Raw genomic sequence first — 16888 nt, 5'->3', positions numbered from 1 at the left:
TAAACAGTTTCCACGTAAGTTGGGCATATAAATTGCAGTCGCCTAATAAAAACCAATCTCATTTCTTAACACCGCCAGCTTGGTGGCCCGAACCCCATCAAGCAGCGGGTACCCGCTGCCAGAGGTAATGGGACATAACTACGACTGAGTCCTGAATTTGGAGTGACACAAACCAGGATCCAGGCCCCACTCACCACCCTGGATAAGTGGCTTAGCCACTGGAGCCTCAGTTTTCTCTTCTGTGGAAAATAAGAAATAAGAGGAAGATGGACAAATTCACCACTCTCCCAGGTCTAAAGGCAGTGATTAAGTTTCAGTAAGCCCGGCCTACACTTCCCTTTACCTGCCGCTCTCTTCCTGCCACACCTGCCCTGCTCCCCCCGCCCTCGCCACCTCGCCGTTTCCTGACTTCAGTGCTCCATACATCACACAGAGCTGCTGCGTCTCCCATCTCCACTGACACGTTTATGCTGAACTGTGGGCTGTATTTACCACACAGACACAGTGCACAAACCTCTCCCCGGCGAGGAGACGTTTATCACCCACAGAACAGAAATGCAAACACGCCTTTTCATATTCAACTCTCTCTTGTGAATCTACAGAACAGGCGTTTTGCTGTATCCGGCTCTGCTTTGCAAACAGGCCCTGGAATTTTCAGCCCCGTGGCCCCCTTCCCCACACACTCACAGCTCCAGGCCCAGGACTGTGGTCTGCCTTAGAAAACACCTTGGCATAATTTCTTCCCTTAGGTGACCCTGAATGAATGCAGAGCCAGAAAATAGTCCCAAAAGAAACACCCGGGGGTTCTGAAGCTCTATCCACTCTCTCGGGCTTTCCTCCCCTTTGCTGACACCACGGCCAGTTCAGGCCCCCACTCAGTTCTCTCGGCCTTGAGCTCCTGTCCATTAGCAAGGTGGCAAGAAGCAGCCTTTCAGCAAAGAGAAACATCCCAACACCAGTGTCTTACACTAGAACAGAGTAGGTACTCGATATATATCTGTTGAATGACTCAATGATGAGTCTCAACATAGAAAACAGACAGTACATATAGGAGAAAACTTATCTATCACCCAAGGAGCGATCCCAGCTCAGCCGCCTGTCACCTACCAATGGGGCCCCTCACAGGGACTCTCCATGAAGGAGCAGGGTTTGTCACCAGCGCAGAGCTCTCCCCTAAATCAAAATCCCAAATTTAAACTCAGTCTTTCCCATCATTCACCCATCTGGAGGGAAATGCAATGAAAAGAGGACTGTTCCAATGGCAGGAGAGGCTGCGAGCAGCAGCGTGTTCCCCAGCGAGGAGTGAGAGATGAAAGAGGAGCCGTGAGGGGGCGGAGGTCTGCCAGGGGAAGCCCCAGCTCTGCAGGACAGAGGACTGGAGAGGCAGCCTGGCTGCAGGACTGGCACAGCACCAACATCAGCATGAAGGCACGGGAGACCTCGTCTCCTTCTACTGACCCGGCTCCTCTGAGCAGCTCCAAGCCCCTCACATCGCCCCACTCAGCCTCAGTTTCCCCATCTGCAAGCTCTCCTATCTCCACCCCCACTGCATCCTGGCCTTGCTCCCCACCTCCCTGATTTGCCCACTGAGAACAGAGAAGGTGAGTGGAAGGCAGGTCTGCAGAATCTTCCCGGGCTCGATGCACGGGGGTGCGATATAAATATCAAGCGCTAGCACACTATTATAGCAGGGATTTAAATCGGGCTGGGGGCCCCAGGCCTGCAATCGCGACACCTCCCCCACATTCTCAGCATCCCAGAGACTGTGCTCCGGGAGGAAAAGTGTGTGTTCCTCGATCGTTAGCTGCTCGGGGAACTCGTGTATTAGGGCAGCCTCCTTACAGAAGGCCTCTAAAAATACCTATGGGTGTATATTTAGCTCCAGATAGCGTCCTCCTACCCGCAGGCTCCAGGCTGCACAACTCTGCACGTGCCACCAGCGACAAGCTGGGGCCCTGCCATGGCCGCTCCCAGCAGTTCTGCAGCATTTCCTCAGGCCTTTTCTCTCCCCTGTTCCCTGGTCCCTTGTCTTCTCTTGGCCTGCTGGGTGAAGCACATCCTCTCCCAAGGGCAGCTAAGGATACGGCAATGGCTTCCTTCTCCTTTCCACGCCCTTTCCTCGGAGTTGATTCCGGGGTAAAGAAGACCAGGCAGCACTACACTAATTGCCCCACCCCCGCTCAAAGCCTGCAGTGGCTCCCCACTGTCCTGTCCTCCGGCTGAAGTGCAAGCTCTCCAGTGCAGGCTAAACTGGCCCCTGATGACCTCTCCAGGCTCAGCTCCCACTATTTCACTCCACAAGTCTCCAGGAGCATCCTGTTAGCTCGCTCGCTCTCACCCTAAGGATTTGCATGTAGCACTCTTTCCCAGAAAAGCTCCTCTCTATTGTCCAGCTAAACCCTACCTGCCCATCCTGACAGCCTAACTCAAGTATTGCTTCCTTCGGGAAGTTTCCCCAAATCCCCAAAGTGAGGCTGGTGCCTTTCTGGGTTTTCATGATGTGGCATCCTAGTGGGAGGCACTCAGCCCAGCCCACCCACACCCAGCACAGTGCCTGGCATGTTGTGGGTACTCGATAATGTCTCTTGAAGGACTTGAAGGAAGATGGTGGGATGGGGACAGGTGACTGCCTGGGCCCTGGGGTGATGGCCTTGGCAGAGGAAGGAGGGCGAGCCCCAGGCTCAGGCACACCTGCCCACTCTCCAGCCCATGTACTCACAGTTAAGGGTACAGCAAAGCTGGAAAAACTGGTGGCAGAGCATGTCCTGAGCTGATTTTGTTTCTTGAGGGAAAAAGAAACAGTAGCACCAACATAACTGTAGCTCTGCAATATCACCAACACTTTAACACACAGCTGAAAATAAAGAGTTCCTAGATGGAAGGGGCAGTGCCTTCCCACCATGTGGCTTGAACCCAAAGACGTGCAGGGGAAGTAAGGAGACAAGATTAAGTTCCTATGGTAGCACAGGTGACATCATGGAGCTTGGGAGGCCACGTAGCTGAGGGAAGGCACCCTGAACTTAAGGCCTGGGTTCAAATTCTGGCTTTACCATACCAACCACTTGACTTTGGGCAAGTTACTGAAATTGTATGTGTCTCGGTCTCCTCATCTATAAAAGTGGCATGGGCAATAATCAGGCCGAAAAATTCTTACCTGGCAGTACGAATTTTAGGATTAGAAATAACACATATATTTTTATGTAGATATAAAACGTAGTCTTTGGCCTGTGGTTCAATAAATGGCAGCTGTCATTCTCTGGCTTAATGCCAGGCGATGTGGCACCGCTGCTTTCTCCTTACGCCTCTCCCCACCCACAGCCGCATCTAGGAGGTTGGGTCTTTATATTCAGCCCTGACACCACCACAACCCCATCACCCAGAAAGCAACCCCAAAGAGGAAACACTGAGAAACCCCATAAATAGCCCCAAGTACTGGAAGCTAATGTTCTTACAGCCCTAAAGGTTGAGCTCCCAGCTTTCGTTTCCCTAACAGAGTGATCAGAACGTGAGCAAATGGGGCCAAGTCACGGGTACGCAAGATGGGTGTAGATACGGCCCGGCTCAGCCCGACCAAGGGGAAGGAAGGGCTGGAAATAGACAACCCACAGGTAATGAGAGAAACCGGGATGAAGCAAATAATCAATTCAATTAGCATCTATTAAGTGCCTACGAGGATCCAGGCACTGGGGCTGCAGAGACGAACAGGGTTGAAAGCCGCAGTCCTCACCCTCACTTTACTGTTCTTACCCACGGCTTGGGAGGGCCTTTGAGCTCTCAGCCCCCTCTATCATTTGCCCGTCTGTTCCAAGTACTGTGACCTATTATTAAGACTAATATACAATAATGACTTAAAATTATTTCAAATTCTCCAGGTGGCCTGACAAATGTTTAGAAATAGCATCTCCTGAACTGTTACCAATACAAGAGAAGATCGTGTTATGTAAGCTCACAGCTTGTCAAAAAATGGCAAATCCTACTGTTTTTTAGAAGAAATGAGACTGCATTAACGTTGGTGTGTCTAGGTTCCAGTAGCTGCTTGAGTATTGAACAACACAAGTTTTGTTAACTAAATGAATGGATGGATGGATAATGAATGAATGAACCAGCCAATTAATGAAGAAACCAGCCAGAACGTCTGATCCAGTCTTTATGCATTGAGCTACGAGAGCTACGTGCCTTCTTAACCACAGACCAGAAAGTTGTGTTCCACAGAGAGGGGTCACAGGATGGATACATGGAGTTCTGGTCGTCTTCAGGTCACCCCTGAACCCTCAGCTTTGGGTCAGGAACAGTTGCCTGACGATGGCCCTCCCTAAGCCCATCACACATGCTCCAAGGGGAGGGCGGGATGTGCAGTCCCAGAGCTACAGGCCCACGAAGCTGGGAAAGCTGCGAGGTGACTGACGGCGTGGGAAAGTGAGTGTTGAAGAAGGGGCTTGGAGCAGAAGACATGGGCTCGAGCCCTGGAGCCAGTAACTCCCAGTGGGTCGGGAGCCCTCTCTGAACCTCAGTTTCTTCATGTATAAAATAACAAGATCCCATCTGGGGGATTATGAGGACTGGATGAATACTGTACATAAATGAACTTTCGCACCATGAACTCCTACAGCTTCCAGACCTAAGAATAATAGAGGCTAAAGGGTCAGAGGTGAAGGCAGAGTGTGGTGCCCCATCTCTTAGCAAAGGTCAGCGACAGAGGCCTCTCACCAAGCCAGCTGTGTGACACCTCAGCACCCCCCCACGCCCGCCCTCCCTCCGCTTCGGTCACACACCGAGAGCTGAGAAGTCGAGAGCTGAGAAGCCCCAGGCGCTGTGTCGTGCTCCAGCACCTGTCACTCCTCTTGTGCACAGGAGGAAAATGCGAGGTGACGCCTGCCGCTGGGATGGGAAAGAGTTGCCAGCAGGGACAGCTGTGGGGTGGGTGTCAGGGGGCCTGGAGGAGGGCTGCATGGGGCAGGGGTGAAAGCACCAGCCCCAGGTCAGAGGGCACAGTTCCAACCCCTAGACCTGCTATCAAGAGGCAGGTGGTCTCTGAGCACGAGGTGACTCATCTCCAAAGCCTGCTGACCACCTCCCTGGGTCGGCATCACGAAGTATTTTACACACCTCATGCCCCAACAGCTATACGGTGCCCCATGATTGTATGTACCACAAAGAAAGAAAGAGAGATGCTGTCAGTTAAACTACATCACGCCATCGCTGTAAGACACAGGCTGATTTCAGAGACGTTTCGGCATGAAAATGTGTGTCTGACAGGCCAGGCCACGTGGCAGATGGCAGCACCACGTACACGTAAGACTGGACCTAATTATCCAAGTCCTGTGGGACAGAACGTGCCCCAGGACGCCAAGCCTTTTCCCTCGAGCCGTTCACATGTGGATTGAGGGAAGAAAGCAGCAGGTGCAGGAAGAACGGCGCAAAGTCCTGTTGGCTCAGGTGGACACGAGCAGCCTTCCAGCAAAGTCTCAAGAGCCACTAAGAACAGGAGATGTGAGGGCTGGGTGGAGAGAGAACAGAGGGGACAAGTGACTTGGCCGAGGGCTCAGCACCGACGCCCCCATACGCATAGGCGAGGACACAGAGGGACTTCTTGGCCAGGCTAACAAAGGGCCCTGCTGACCCCCACAAATCCACTCCTTCAGCTACACGGCAACCCCTATTCAAAGGCAGTGCTGAGCTCCCGCCTGTCCGTTCTTGTCCCGTCAAAGGGTCTGGTCCTCCACCTTCCCTCACACAGCCTAGTTCCCAGACCCTGTGCCAGAAAACAGACTCACCTTTAGAAGCACTTCAGCCTGTCACAGTGCCTCTTAAAATGTGACATCGAAATGATGCACATTGGAGCATCTGAAATAATTACTTATAATAGCAATCTAAGTGTCAAATAATTGCAAAAATGGAGAAATACGCTGTGTCTATCTGTTTAACAAACTGCTGATCAGTCAGTACAGATTTTCACAAAAACATGGAGTAATATATAATATGCTCTTACTATATTGAGAACAGGCAGAAAAACTGCAAGCATTGAAAAGAGAGCTTGCATAGCATCAAAGGGCTGGAAGGAAATACCACAAAATAATCAGGACTTTTTCTAAATCAGTGAACTATATTTTTCTTCTTTTGATTTTTTTCTATTTTCTCTATTTTCTTTAATGAACATATAACAGTTTAAAATAAAAATAAGTAGATGAGATGGGAAATTTCACATGGCTCTATCTAACACATATAGAACTCAGGGAGACCAAGGAGTCACACAATCTTAACGTATAATACATACACATCACAGTACTTTTCTTCTAGGCAGAATCACACTTCTCAATTACTCACATTCTTATTTATGCCTTTGACTATATAGCATATGTTATTGGTTTTAGGGACATTTACAACATCACCCAGTTATTATCAAAAAGCAAAAAAATAACTGTTGGCGAGGTTGTGGAGAAAAGAGAACCCTTGTACACTGCTGGTGGGAATGTAAACTGGCACAGCCTCTGTAGAAAACAGTATAAAGATTCCTCAAGAAATTAGGAACAGAACTAACATATGATCCAGCAACCCCACTTCTGGGTATTTATCTAAAGGAAAAGAAATCTCTATCTTGAAAAGATTCATCGGCACTCCCATATTCATCTCAGCATTACGCACAGTAACCGAGACCCTGAGACAACCCAAGTGTCGGTGAACAGATGAATGGATAGAGAGTGGGGCATATGTATGTGTGCATATGTGTATATATACACAGTACATACACAATAAAATATTACTCAGCCCTAAAAAAGAAGGACATCCTGCCATTGGTGACAACATGGATGAACCTTAGTATAATTTCTTATTATACTAAGAAATAAGCCAGACACAGAAGACAAATTCTGTATGATCTCACTTATATGTGGAGTCGGGGGGGAAATCAAATTTATGGTAACAGAGAAAAGAATGGTTGTTACCAGGGGCGGGAGAGTGAAGAAAAAAGGGAGATACTGATCAAAGGGTACAAACTTTCATCTATGGGTGAATACATCCCAGAGATCTACAGTACAGCGTGTGGTCACACAGTTAATAACAATGTATTGTATACTTGAGATTTGCTAAGAGAGTGATATCCAGTGTTCTCACCACACACACACAAAAGGTAACTAGGTGAGGCAATGGATATGTTAATTAGCTCCACTGTGGTAATCATTTCACAATGTATAGGTATATCAAAACATCACATGGTACACCTTAACTGCATACAATTTTTATTTGTCAATCATACCCCAACAAAGCTGGAAAAACTAAATAATAAGACATCACCCAGGTGGTGAGGCATTTTCTATGACCATGTACTTCTAAAGCACTACGTATAAATTGTATCTTTATACAGGAACTCATATTTAAAATGGAGAATTTTATTTTAGAAAAATAACCTTCAGAAAATCCTTTTGTAAGGCAACAGGTGTTTTTCCAAAATTAATAATCACCTCTACCTATTTATCTGTTCCTTGTATTGAGGGGCTGGCGGCCTATGAGCTCCCATTTGTAAATTCCAGTTGATTACACCTTCAACCTGCTCATTTTATCGCAATTGGTGTGAAGGTTAAAAATACGAGTACTTTGTCTATCCCAGGAGACAATGAATATGTGCAAACGTTCCCAAGTTCCTACTCTTCTCAGGCTTTTACCTACCCCATACCCCTGGCTATTCCCTGGAAGAAATTTCTACCTTGCTCCCCTCCCCTTTTGGTCAGTCATATGGTGGCTCGTATTTCTCCCCTCCTCCCTTTCTACTCCACTCTCTTCTTTCTCTCAGAGGTGTGAACTCCTGTCTGACACACCGCTGGATAAGAGGATTTCCATGCCCCACCTCCTGCCGCCACACCCACGGAGGACACAGGCTCCCTCAAGGGCTGGGCTTGCTCCTCTGCCGCCCTGTGTCAGGTCCACAACCACCTGACACAAAGACGAAAAGAAGCCACAAAGCCCAATGAGGACTGCCCATCACCACCAGTCCAAGGCCCATCACATAAGCCGCCAGTGGCCTTGGATCAGCGCCAATACAGGCATGCTCTATTCATTTCCAACAGGAAAGATGTGTCAGATACTTAAATAAGTGTGCTGCTATGACTCTGGGTCAGCTACGATGTGGTAGTGCTGTATTAATTCCCAAAGGAATGATTTATCAGACATTAATGGGAGCCAACTGTACGCCTCCTCATGTTGATAAACCTGCAAATCATAAAAAATTCTGTTGTCCGAACATGAGTCTCAGCGATCAGTTCAGAAGATACGGTTGGGGTCTTCTGCCAACTCTGAAAGAACACTGCACCTGATACATCTTTTGGCCCATCTTTTGGGGGTGCCCCTCAGGCTGAGACCAGCCGGGAAACGTGTTCAGTGCTAGCCAAGCGCAGGATGGGACACCAGAAGCAGCAGCCGCCAGACCCTGGTTCCAGAGCCTCCTCGGAAAGCCACACGCACCTCCACAGAGGACCCGCAGGCCCCCGCAGGCGGCCACCTAAGGCCCAGCCCCAGGGGGGAATTTTACCCTTGAACTTTTTCCTCTGCACCCCCTCTTCCCACCCGGGGTGTGCTGCATCAGCCACTTCGGGACACCACGGTCCCCCCACCCAGAGAAGAGACAAGAAGACGACTCACCCGCTGAGGACCACGATGAAGTCCATGACATTCCAGCCATTGCGGAGGTACGAGCCCTTGTGGAAGATGAACCCCAGGGCCACGATTTTGATCCCAGCTTCAAAGCAAAAGATCCCAATGAAATACGGTTCCGTCTTCTCCTGCGGGGTGAGGGGCAGAGGACCGTCAGGGGAGGGTGCGCTTCGTGACGCAGGCAAAGGCACGCCCGGCCGCCCCTCCGCCCTGACCTCTCCTCTGTCCTCCGGGACACCTGCCCGGGCCGGGAGCGAGGGGCGGAGGGCACCGGCTCTGAGCATCGCCCACCCTCTCTCCTCTCACTTCGCAAGTCCCTCAGGAAGCGAGGAAAGAGAATGGACCCTGCCCGGCCCTTCCTTCTTGTCTGGCTGCCCTGCAGACACTACACATCGTTTGCAGTGCCCCCCGAACTTGCTGGGCGCAGGGGTTCGAAGGTCAGTCCTCTCGCCCTTATGTATCCCAATGGGGTTCCTCAGAGCACAGCAGGGCAGGGGGAGGGAAAGGGGCCAGGCGATGGAGCAGAGGAGAAGGGACCCAGGGAAGAGGAGGAGGGAGGAAAGGCAAGAGGGGGGAGGCACATACCAGTCTGCGGGACATCGGGGTCTTGTCATCCTCGGGAAGATGCTGCTCCAGGGCCAAGACGATGCAGTTGGCAATGATGGTGGCCAGGATCATGTACTCAAACGGCGTGGGAAGCAGGAGTTAAGGAACAGATTCACCCAAGAGAGAGGGACGCAGCCTCCTAGATGGCTGTGCGCATAAAACAAACTTTATCAGCCCCCACGGCGCCTGTGCAGTCGGCGTGATTTACTCTAGTACACGGGACAGCGAACAGTCCTTCGCCAGGGAAACTGTAACCATTTCTGATTGGGCTCTAAACACAACACATCTTATCCAAGAAAAAAAAAGGGGGGGAGCCAACAAATAATATAGTTAGACATATGGTAGACACTTCAGTTCCTCAGTGAATTCAAGGACATGTCCGGGAATTAGCTAGGGCTGAGAATGGAAGGAAGGAAGAGAGGAAGAGCCCCTGGCGCCACTGCAGGCTCCTTTTCTTCCCGGTCGGCAAACCCCTGGGCTGGCCGGTGCCTCAGCAGGGACATAGGTGGGCTGCTGCTGCCTCTGGGAGTCACAGCTGGAGTCCCCGCCTCTGGAGCCTCTGCTGGCCTGAGCAGAAGAACCACTGGAAGGAACAACGCTCTCCATGTGAGCTCCCTTCTACGTGAGTATCCAATTCAGAAGACTATTTTTAAAAATATATTTTTATTGATTTTAGAGAGAGAAGAAGGGAGAGGGACAGAGAGGTAGAAACATTGATGAGAAAGAACCATCAATCAGCTGCCTCCTGCACACCCCCTACTGGGGATCGAGCCCGCAACCCGGGCATGTGCCTTGACTGGGAATCAAACCAGTGACCTCTTGGTTCCTGGGTCGGTGCTCAACCGCTGAGCCACACCATCCAGGCCAGAAGAATATTTAAAGGGCCAGGAGAGCCTTGCCTTACCCACCTCATTCTCTGCTACACTTCTACACCCACAGAAAACAGACACACCATCGTGAGTCTGAATCCAGGGCGGCAATGCTGGGGCCTCGGTGAACCAAACTACAAATGAATGGATAACACATTCAGGCTTTCTTTCCTGCTGCATTTTTCTGAAGACAGGTGAGGGGCTCCCCGTGCCTTTCTGAGAAAACAGCATTATGATTCTAGTGCCAGCATCCTGACTCCCGCAGGAAGGTTGTGCCATAAGCCCAGGGGGCGGCAGGCTCGGGAACTGTTAGCAAAGCGAGAGCAAGGGAATCACCGGCTCCCGAGTTGAGTCACTCTGCATGCTGGATTTTATTCTTTAACTATTGTTGTGACAAACACAAGCCAGCTACTGCCACCGGCCCTGCCAAGCAACCTATGCTCTGTCGGAATTCAGGCAGGAGAGAGGAGCAGTTGATCTGGCAACGTGGAGGGAAAGGAAGGGACCATTCTCCTTGTCGCCTGACCCATCAGGGTGGCTGTGTAAGATGTGGGACGCAGAGCCTTTTTGGGGGAGCCAAAAGGAGGGCTGATCCTAACACGATACCTCCCCATCCCCGTCATGACATCAGTGCCAGCGAACCTTGATGGCAATGAGCACTCAGGGCACCTCCGAGGAGAGGCGGGGCACAGGGCATCTACAGGCAGGTAGATGCTGCTCCAGTCCCGGTGCTAGAACAGGAGGCCACAGGGCCTGAGATGACTGGGGGCATCCCAGCCTCGAGGACTTCCATTCTCATTAGGCAGAGCCACCTCCTCCGCCACCCCATGCATCCCTGAGTCACAGCCCATTCTCCAGCAGCTGGCCATCCTTCCTTCCCACGCACCCCTGACACTCACGCAGGACCCCCTCACGGGGCTCAGCCATCAGATCTGAAGACTGGATGGGCTCGGTGGACCCCAGAGGCAGCCCCCCTCCTCACCCCACTCTGCTTGTTTAAACCCTCCCAGTCAGAGTGCAGCCTCGCTGCATGGGAAGTCCCCCAGCGCACCTAGCCATTCCTCCTCCTTGCCTCTCTGGGTGCCAGGAGAGACCGAGAGCTAACCATGCCAGCAGACACCCACCACAGGTGCTCTTATAGCCTGCTTGCCCATTTCTCAGGACAAACCCCTCGCATGGCTCATCCAGGGCCACCACTGCCCACTGATCACAGGACGTGTTCATTCTCCCCCTCCCATCACAGGCTGTAACCCAGAGCTGGAGCAGGCGTAGAGCAACCAGGGACCACACCGGGACCTGGTGCGCCATAAGCCCTCCTTATAGGCTAGCTTGTCCTCGGCCTGGTTCAGGCACCCAGAATTCCCCAGGCCCAGATGGTACAGTGAAGATGGGAACATGGCAGAAGAGGTGGCCCAGGGTTCCATGCCCTTTTCTGACACCAGGCCTAGATGATAGGTGAAGGGAACTAAGAGCACGCCTGCAGATCACTGACAAATGACAACAGAAGCTGAAGGCATTTAGGGCAGTGTTCCTGAAATGCAGGTCACAAAACACCAGTAATCTAGGAACCTGTGATCAAATAAGAGGGAAATCTGGGGCTTGGTAAAGTGAAGCAGGTTTCCTCACAGCAGGACTTCTCAGAGCCTTTAACACTACTGCATACAGTGAGCACTGCCTCCCCAAAGGGGGTTGGTTACACCAAACTCCCAAACTCTTGTCACCATCTACCCCTGTGGTCAGAGCATCTCTCTTGGGAATGCTGTTCACAGGAACCTAGTGTTTGGGAAGCCCCAATACAAAAGGCAGATCTCATTGCCAGTCCCCACGTGTCGGGGGAGAAGGGCTGGTGGCTCTGACAGGAGTGAAACTAGGGCCTGTCCTTGTTCCTAATGAAAGTGCTGACAAAGTGTGGGGCTCAGCTGGCTGCTCTCCATGGCTGGTGAGGCCCCGTGCAAGCCCAGAAAGCTGCTCCACAGGACCAAGGAGCCCAGCCCATGAGCTGGGAGGGGGGACCGGGAACGTGCCTGTCTCATTCAAGCTGCAGATGTCACGAGCTCTCATTGGTCTGACTAAAGTCAATGATTGCTTTGTAGGGTTCAGGCTTCTTCCCCTGAAAACCTTAAAGTGACAGCCACAGACTTAAAAGTAAATGAGCTCTTAGCTGATGACCTGTAGGCGAATCGATCCTGGCGCCTGCCCACCTCCAAGGCCTCCACCCAGCAATGCCGCCTGGACTGCTGCAGCTCCTCTGCGGCCCCCACTCCTGCTCCCACTCACATACCTGCATTTTCCTAGTCAGAGAAGCTAAGTATACAGCTCCCTGCTAGGATCTTTAAACTCACCCAGCCCCTAAGTCCAAGTGCAAGTGCATGAGGCCGGTCAGGGAACACAGGGCTAGCCTCAAGAAGGTATGGTGTCACCACTGCAGGGTGCTCAGGGCAGGAGATCAGCTCTGGGCCCCAGTGCTCATGAGCCAGATTTCCTGGGGCTGGCAGTGTGTCTGGATGGCTGAGAATTCAAGAGGTTTCAATGAATGGCACTACCTAAGGCCTGGGGGCTAGAATCTAAAGGTGAAGGTTTGATGATTCAGAGGTTCTGATAAGACCTCATTTCCAACCCCCCATCCCATTCCCCCAACCTTCTGTCTATGGTTTGATGTTCAAAGACCCATTCGGAGCAGTGAGCCTTTGGTTTACAATTTTGAAAACTGTTCAAATGCACATACCCTTGAGAGGGATGTATGTCCCTTTAGCTCAGGATGAATTCACGTTTGGGGCAATTAAAGGGTGAGAGTCTGATGCAGAAGCAAAGGTCAGACTCTGGGAGTGGCGCGTACCTGTGGACTAGATGCAAGAAAGGGTGGTGAAGAAGAAATTCTAGGTGAGGACAGCAGGAGAGGACATCCGGTGCTGCCTGCCCCCACCACTCTCCCTCACAGCCCTGTTCTCCATCCTCTTGCCCACTGCTCTTTCTGAAGAAAAGCCCGAAGAGAGGGCACCTGGTGCATTCGCTTCTTCATGCAAGTTATTTTCACTTTCCTCCTTTCTGGTCATATGTCAAGACTGAGCTGAAATGTCACCTCATCTATGAAGGTTTCTCCCGGTGCCCCATGGCTCTTTGCATCGTGCAATTTTATTATTTCTCCTCATATTTATCTCCCCCCCAACAACTATCCCTTGAAAGAAGAGACAGTGGTCTTGCTCATGCCTCCACTGACAGTGCTTACAGAGCTCCTGGTACACAGCAGGAGCTCATTCAATGTGCAATGCAGGCATGAATGAATGGGAGGCATCCCCATGAGCAGCAGCTCCACTGAGGAGCCATCACGACAGGGTTGTAGTCACTCACTGGCTCAGGCCAGGAACGCCTGCTCACCCCCACCCCTGGGACTGACTCAGAGACACCACTCCCATTCCTCCTGCCCGCAGAACCTCACATCCCTTAGGAAGGGCTCTACTGCGTCTCCAAAGGGAGGAGGGAATGCACCTCACAGGCTCGACAAAGGTACGACTTGGGAAGATCACAGGAAGCTCCGGGTTGCCAAGGCCTCAAAGAATAAAGGTGGGATGCGGTAGATGGAAACCTGTCCAGGACTCTGACCCCTCTGCCCAGGAATTCCGTGATTCCCATTCCATTCTGTGCCTCTCTCTCCCTGGTGTCCACAATGATTGTGGTTTGAGATCTTGAACGAACGGACCTAAGGAAGCAGTGAGGTGTGTAAACCTGAGGACAGGAGCTTTGCTTGTCTAACTCACCTCTGTACCCACGGGGACCAGCACAACAGCTATTCTTTAATCATGCAATCAACTGATAGGTGACTAGCTCGGGGGAACCAGAGCCAGAGGTATGCTTAAAAAAGGCACCCTGTACGTTCTCCATATTTCTACCCATTTGAACTTTTTGTACTGTGCCCTGTGTATGCACATTAGTTATTCGTAGAAGGAAACCAGCATGCACAGAAGATCCCTTTAATGTAAAAATAAAAAATTTTTAAAGGAACAAAAGAGGAAGATTTGTCTTGCTAGAAGGAAAATAAGTTTTCTCAGGGAAGTAGTTATTTTCACTTTCTTCTTTACTCCTTTATGCATTATCTGAGTGTTATAATGAGCATGTATCAATTTATAATTATAAAATCAATTAGAGTTATATTTATTCAGGAAAAAACCCAACCAACACAAAACCCCACCCCAACCTGAGGGTCATAGAAATCAGTGCAAGATTTCTCAGAGGATCAAACACAAGAGAACAAAGGGACCAGACCCATGAGGAAGTGGCCATGAAAGTGCTTTGAAACTTGCAAAGACACCTCCTCTCCCTTATCTGTCTCTGTCTGCTGCTAGGGGCCTCATTTCATAAACTTCCCTGGCAATCTCCCCAAACACCCCTTCACTCCTCTCTCCCTCTGAGCCTGCTAATGAGGACTGTGTCTTCCAACTTTCTTTCCTGTCTAGCAGCTCCAAGGCAATCATTAGGGAAATGATAAAAATAGGTTCACTTATTGATTTATTTCCTTTACCCAAAGCTCCTTCCTTCCAATGGTTGACTTGTTTCCTTAGCAACACAGCTAATTTGAGCAGCACTACTTGGCCTGCACACCTGCCATTTGTTCACTCCTTCCTGAGGCACAGAAAGCTGGGGAGAGGGAGAGGGTGCCCCACCAGCTACACTGGTGGTAGTGGCTCTGCTCGTTCACAGAGCGCTGGGAGCCTGGCCTGGGAGCTGAGCCCTCCCTCTGCCTGGCCCAGCACAGCCTCCCTATCACCACCTCTCAGGGACAGCACTGGGAAGAACTTAGCCTCAAGCAGCAAATCTGGGTGCTCCAGGGGAAACATCCATCTCTAGACCCCCTAGGTCCCCTCTGCTCTCAGCTGCCAGCTCTCAGAGACTGTGACATCAGAACACTAAGGAGACTGAATGTGTTCAGAGGGGCTGAGAGCCACCAGGGACCAGCAGGCAGACAGAATGCTGTTCTCTCTCCCAGACTCCAGGCCTAATGGAGATCATGCTTCTGTGGGGAGCAGCCTGTGGCCACTCAGGTACTGCCTGTAAATTCCTGGGGAGTCTAGAATAGCCCACAGTCTCAGGGGAAACATATCTCAGCCTCCTGTACCCACATGTGCCCCTCACCCCAAGCCCAGAACACTCCCCTTACAAGAACGCCTGTCTCCTTCCCCCCTCCCTTCCATCCCAGCCTCCAGCGTTTGGACCCCTAATCCTAAAAGATGGAAGAGTCTCAGAAGATGGCCTGGGTGTTTTTGTGCATGTCTTTCCACCCCTCTCTCATCTGCACATAAATATCATTCGAATAAGTGGGAGTTGACTCAAAGGCTGTCATAGGGAAGGGGCCCTGTCTAGTGTGTGACTCCCACAAGCACTACTCCAGAGAGACATCTTAAATATGAACAACAGTGAAAGACAGCCATCCAAGGCTAACGTGCTACTTTTCTTACATGAGAAGACTCTGAATTTCCTTGAGACCTGCAATGCAATGGGGAGAATGAAGCTTGGCCATGGAAACCCGGAGCCAGGGTTCTCACCATGAAAACTGCCCAACATGGTACTCGGGTCAGGGAAAGGAACCCCGCCACTCCCACAGAACCAAACAAGAAATACAAACGGGTCAGGGTCTAACATCATGCTAGAAGACGAAAGCCTTTTGAAAACTGTAAGATGCCACACAAACTCACATTTTATTATCCAACTAAATCAATCTTCAAGCGCCTGCTATGGCTGCAAGCTTTGGGGAACGCATCTGAGTGTGGTCACACCTCTAGGAATGGCCTGGTTGGCTGCAGCCAGGACTGACACTGAAGAGACCCATCACAATAAGGGATTTAAAAGAAAATTATGGTAATGGGCCTCCGGGAAGACAGCAAAGACATTTGGCCCAGAACCTCCCGGGACTGTGGAAATACATCCCAACACCAGTCCCCAAAGAAGGATTTATGAAGCTGATGGCTCTGATGCAATTTCTCCTGGTGATTAGGAGGGGCATTAATCACACCCAAGGCCAGGCCTGAGAACAGGAGGGGTTGAACCATCACAGAAGTCCGGCTCCAGCTCCTACAGGCCATGATGGAAAAGCAATGAGATCATGCTGGTGAGATCACATTCCCCTTGGGTGGGCTGTGAGAACCGTCCATTTGTCCTGAAAGGACCAGCAATAGCAAAGAGACAGGACCTTGAGCCTACAACCCAGACACAGCTCTAGCCACCATGAGCATTTCCAGAGTATGCCTGCTCCCCTCCTGGTCGTTCCCACCACCCTTAGAGGCTGGTGTGCTCACAGGAGTATCTGCCCCCAGGCCTGTGAGGACGGCAGGTCTTCAACGCTCCACAGACTGCAAAGAAAATTAAAACCAGCCCTGTTCAAACAGGCCTGGGGCCAGCTGTCCTTCCTAGAAGACTGTGTCACCTGTGCTCCAGATCCTGGTACGAAGCAGGAATGAGTACGAGATGAAAAGATGCGATTCCAAGAGGGTCTCTCAGCAAGACTTCTCCACCTCGCCCACCCAGGTGAGACACTGGGTAAAGGTAAGCAGAGGTCCAAGGGGCCTCAGCCCAGAGACGAATGTGTGTCTGGATGAGCTCCTTCGGGACTTCCTTGCACTCACTCCTGTGGCTGACCTAGCAGGACACTGAGGCCCAAAGGAGACTAGCCGGGAAGAGGGAATAAACACGGGAACTGTATTCCTTGAGGTTCTAAGGGGCCACAGATGAATTTTTCAATTTCCTGAAAAACAACGTCAATCATCCAAACTTATCAATGT

The 16888-nt window shown here is 50.9% G+C and overlaps 1 protein-coding gene across 1 annotated transcript in view; it reads right to left on the bottom strand.

The window, feature by feature from the left end:
- The window catches only part of CACNA1E (calcium voltage-gated channel subunit alpha1 E), a 237343-nt gene that overhangs the window by 201362 nt on the left and 19093 nt on the right, over window positions 1-16888 (bottom strand). The window contains exons 2-3 of the mRNA XM_087827824.1: window positions 9229-9334; window positions 8632-8771 (exon numbers count right to left, since the gene is read on the bottom strand). Of these exons, the coding sequence (XP_087683950.1) occupies window positions 8632-8771; window positions 9229-9334 (246 nt within the window). The remainder of the gene's footprint in view (window positions 1-8631; window positions 8772-9228; window positions 9335-16888) is intronic.

The sequence above is a fragment of the Miniopterus natalensis genome, chromosome 19, assembly GCF_054644295.1.
Source record: "Miniopterus natalensis isolate mMinNat1 chromosome 19, mMinNat1.hap1, whole genome shotgun sequence".
In the NCBI taxonomy this organism is placed as follows: domain Eukaryota; kingdom Metazoa; phylum Chordata; class Mammalia; order Chiroptera; family Miniopteridae; genus Miniopterus; species Miniopterus natalensis.
The sequence above is the reverse complement of the archived record's forward strand: the minus strand, read 5'-3'. Positions and strand labels throughout refer to the sequence as shown.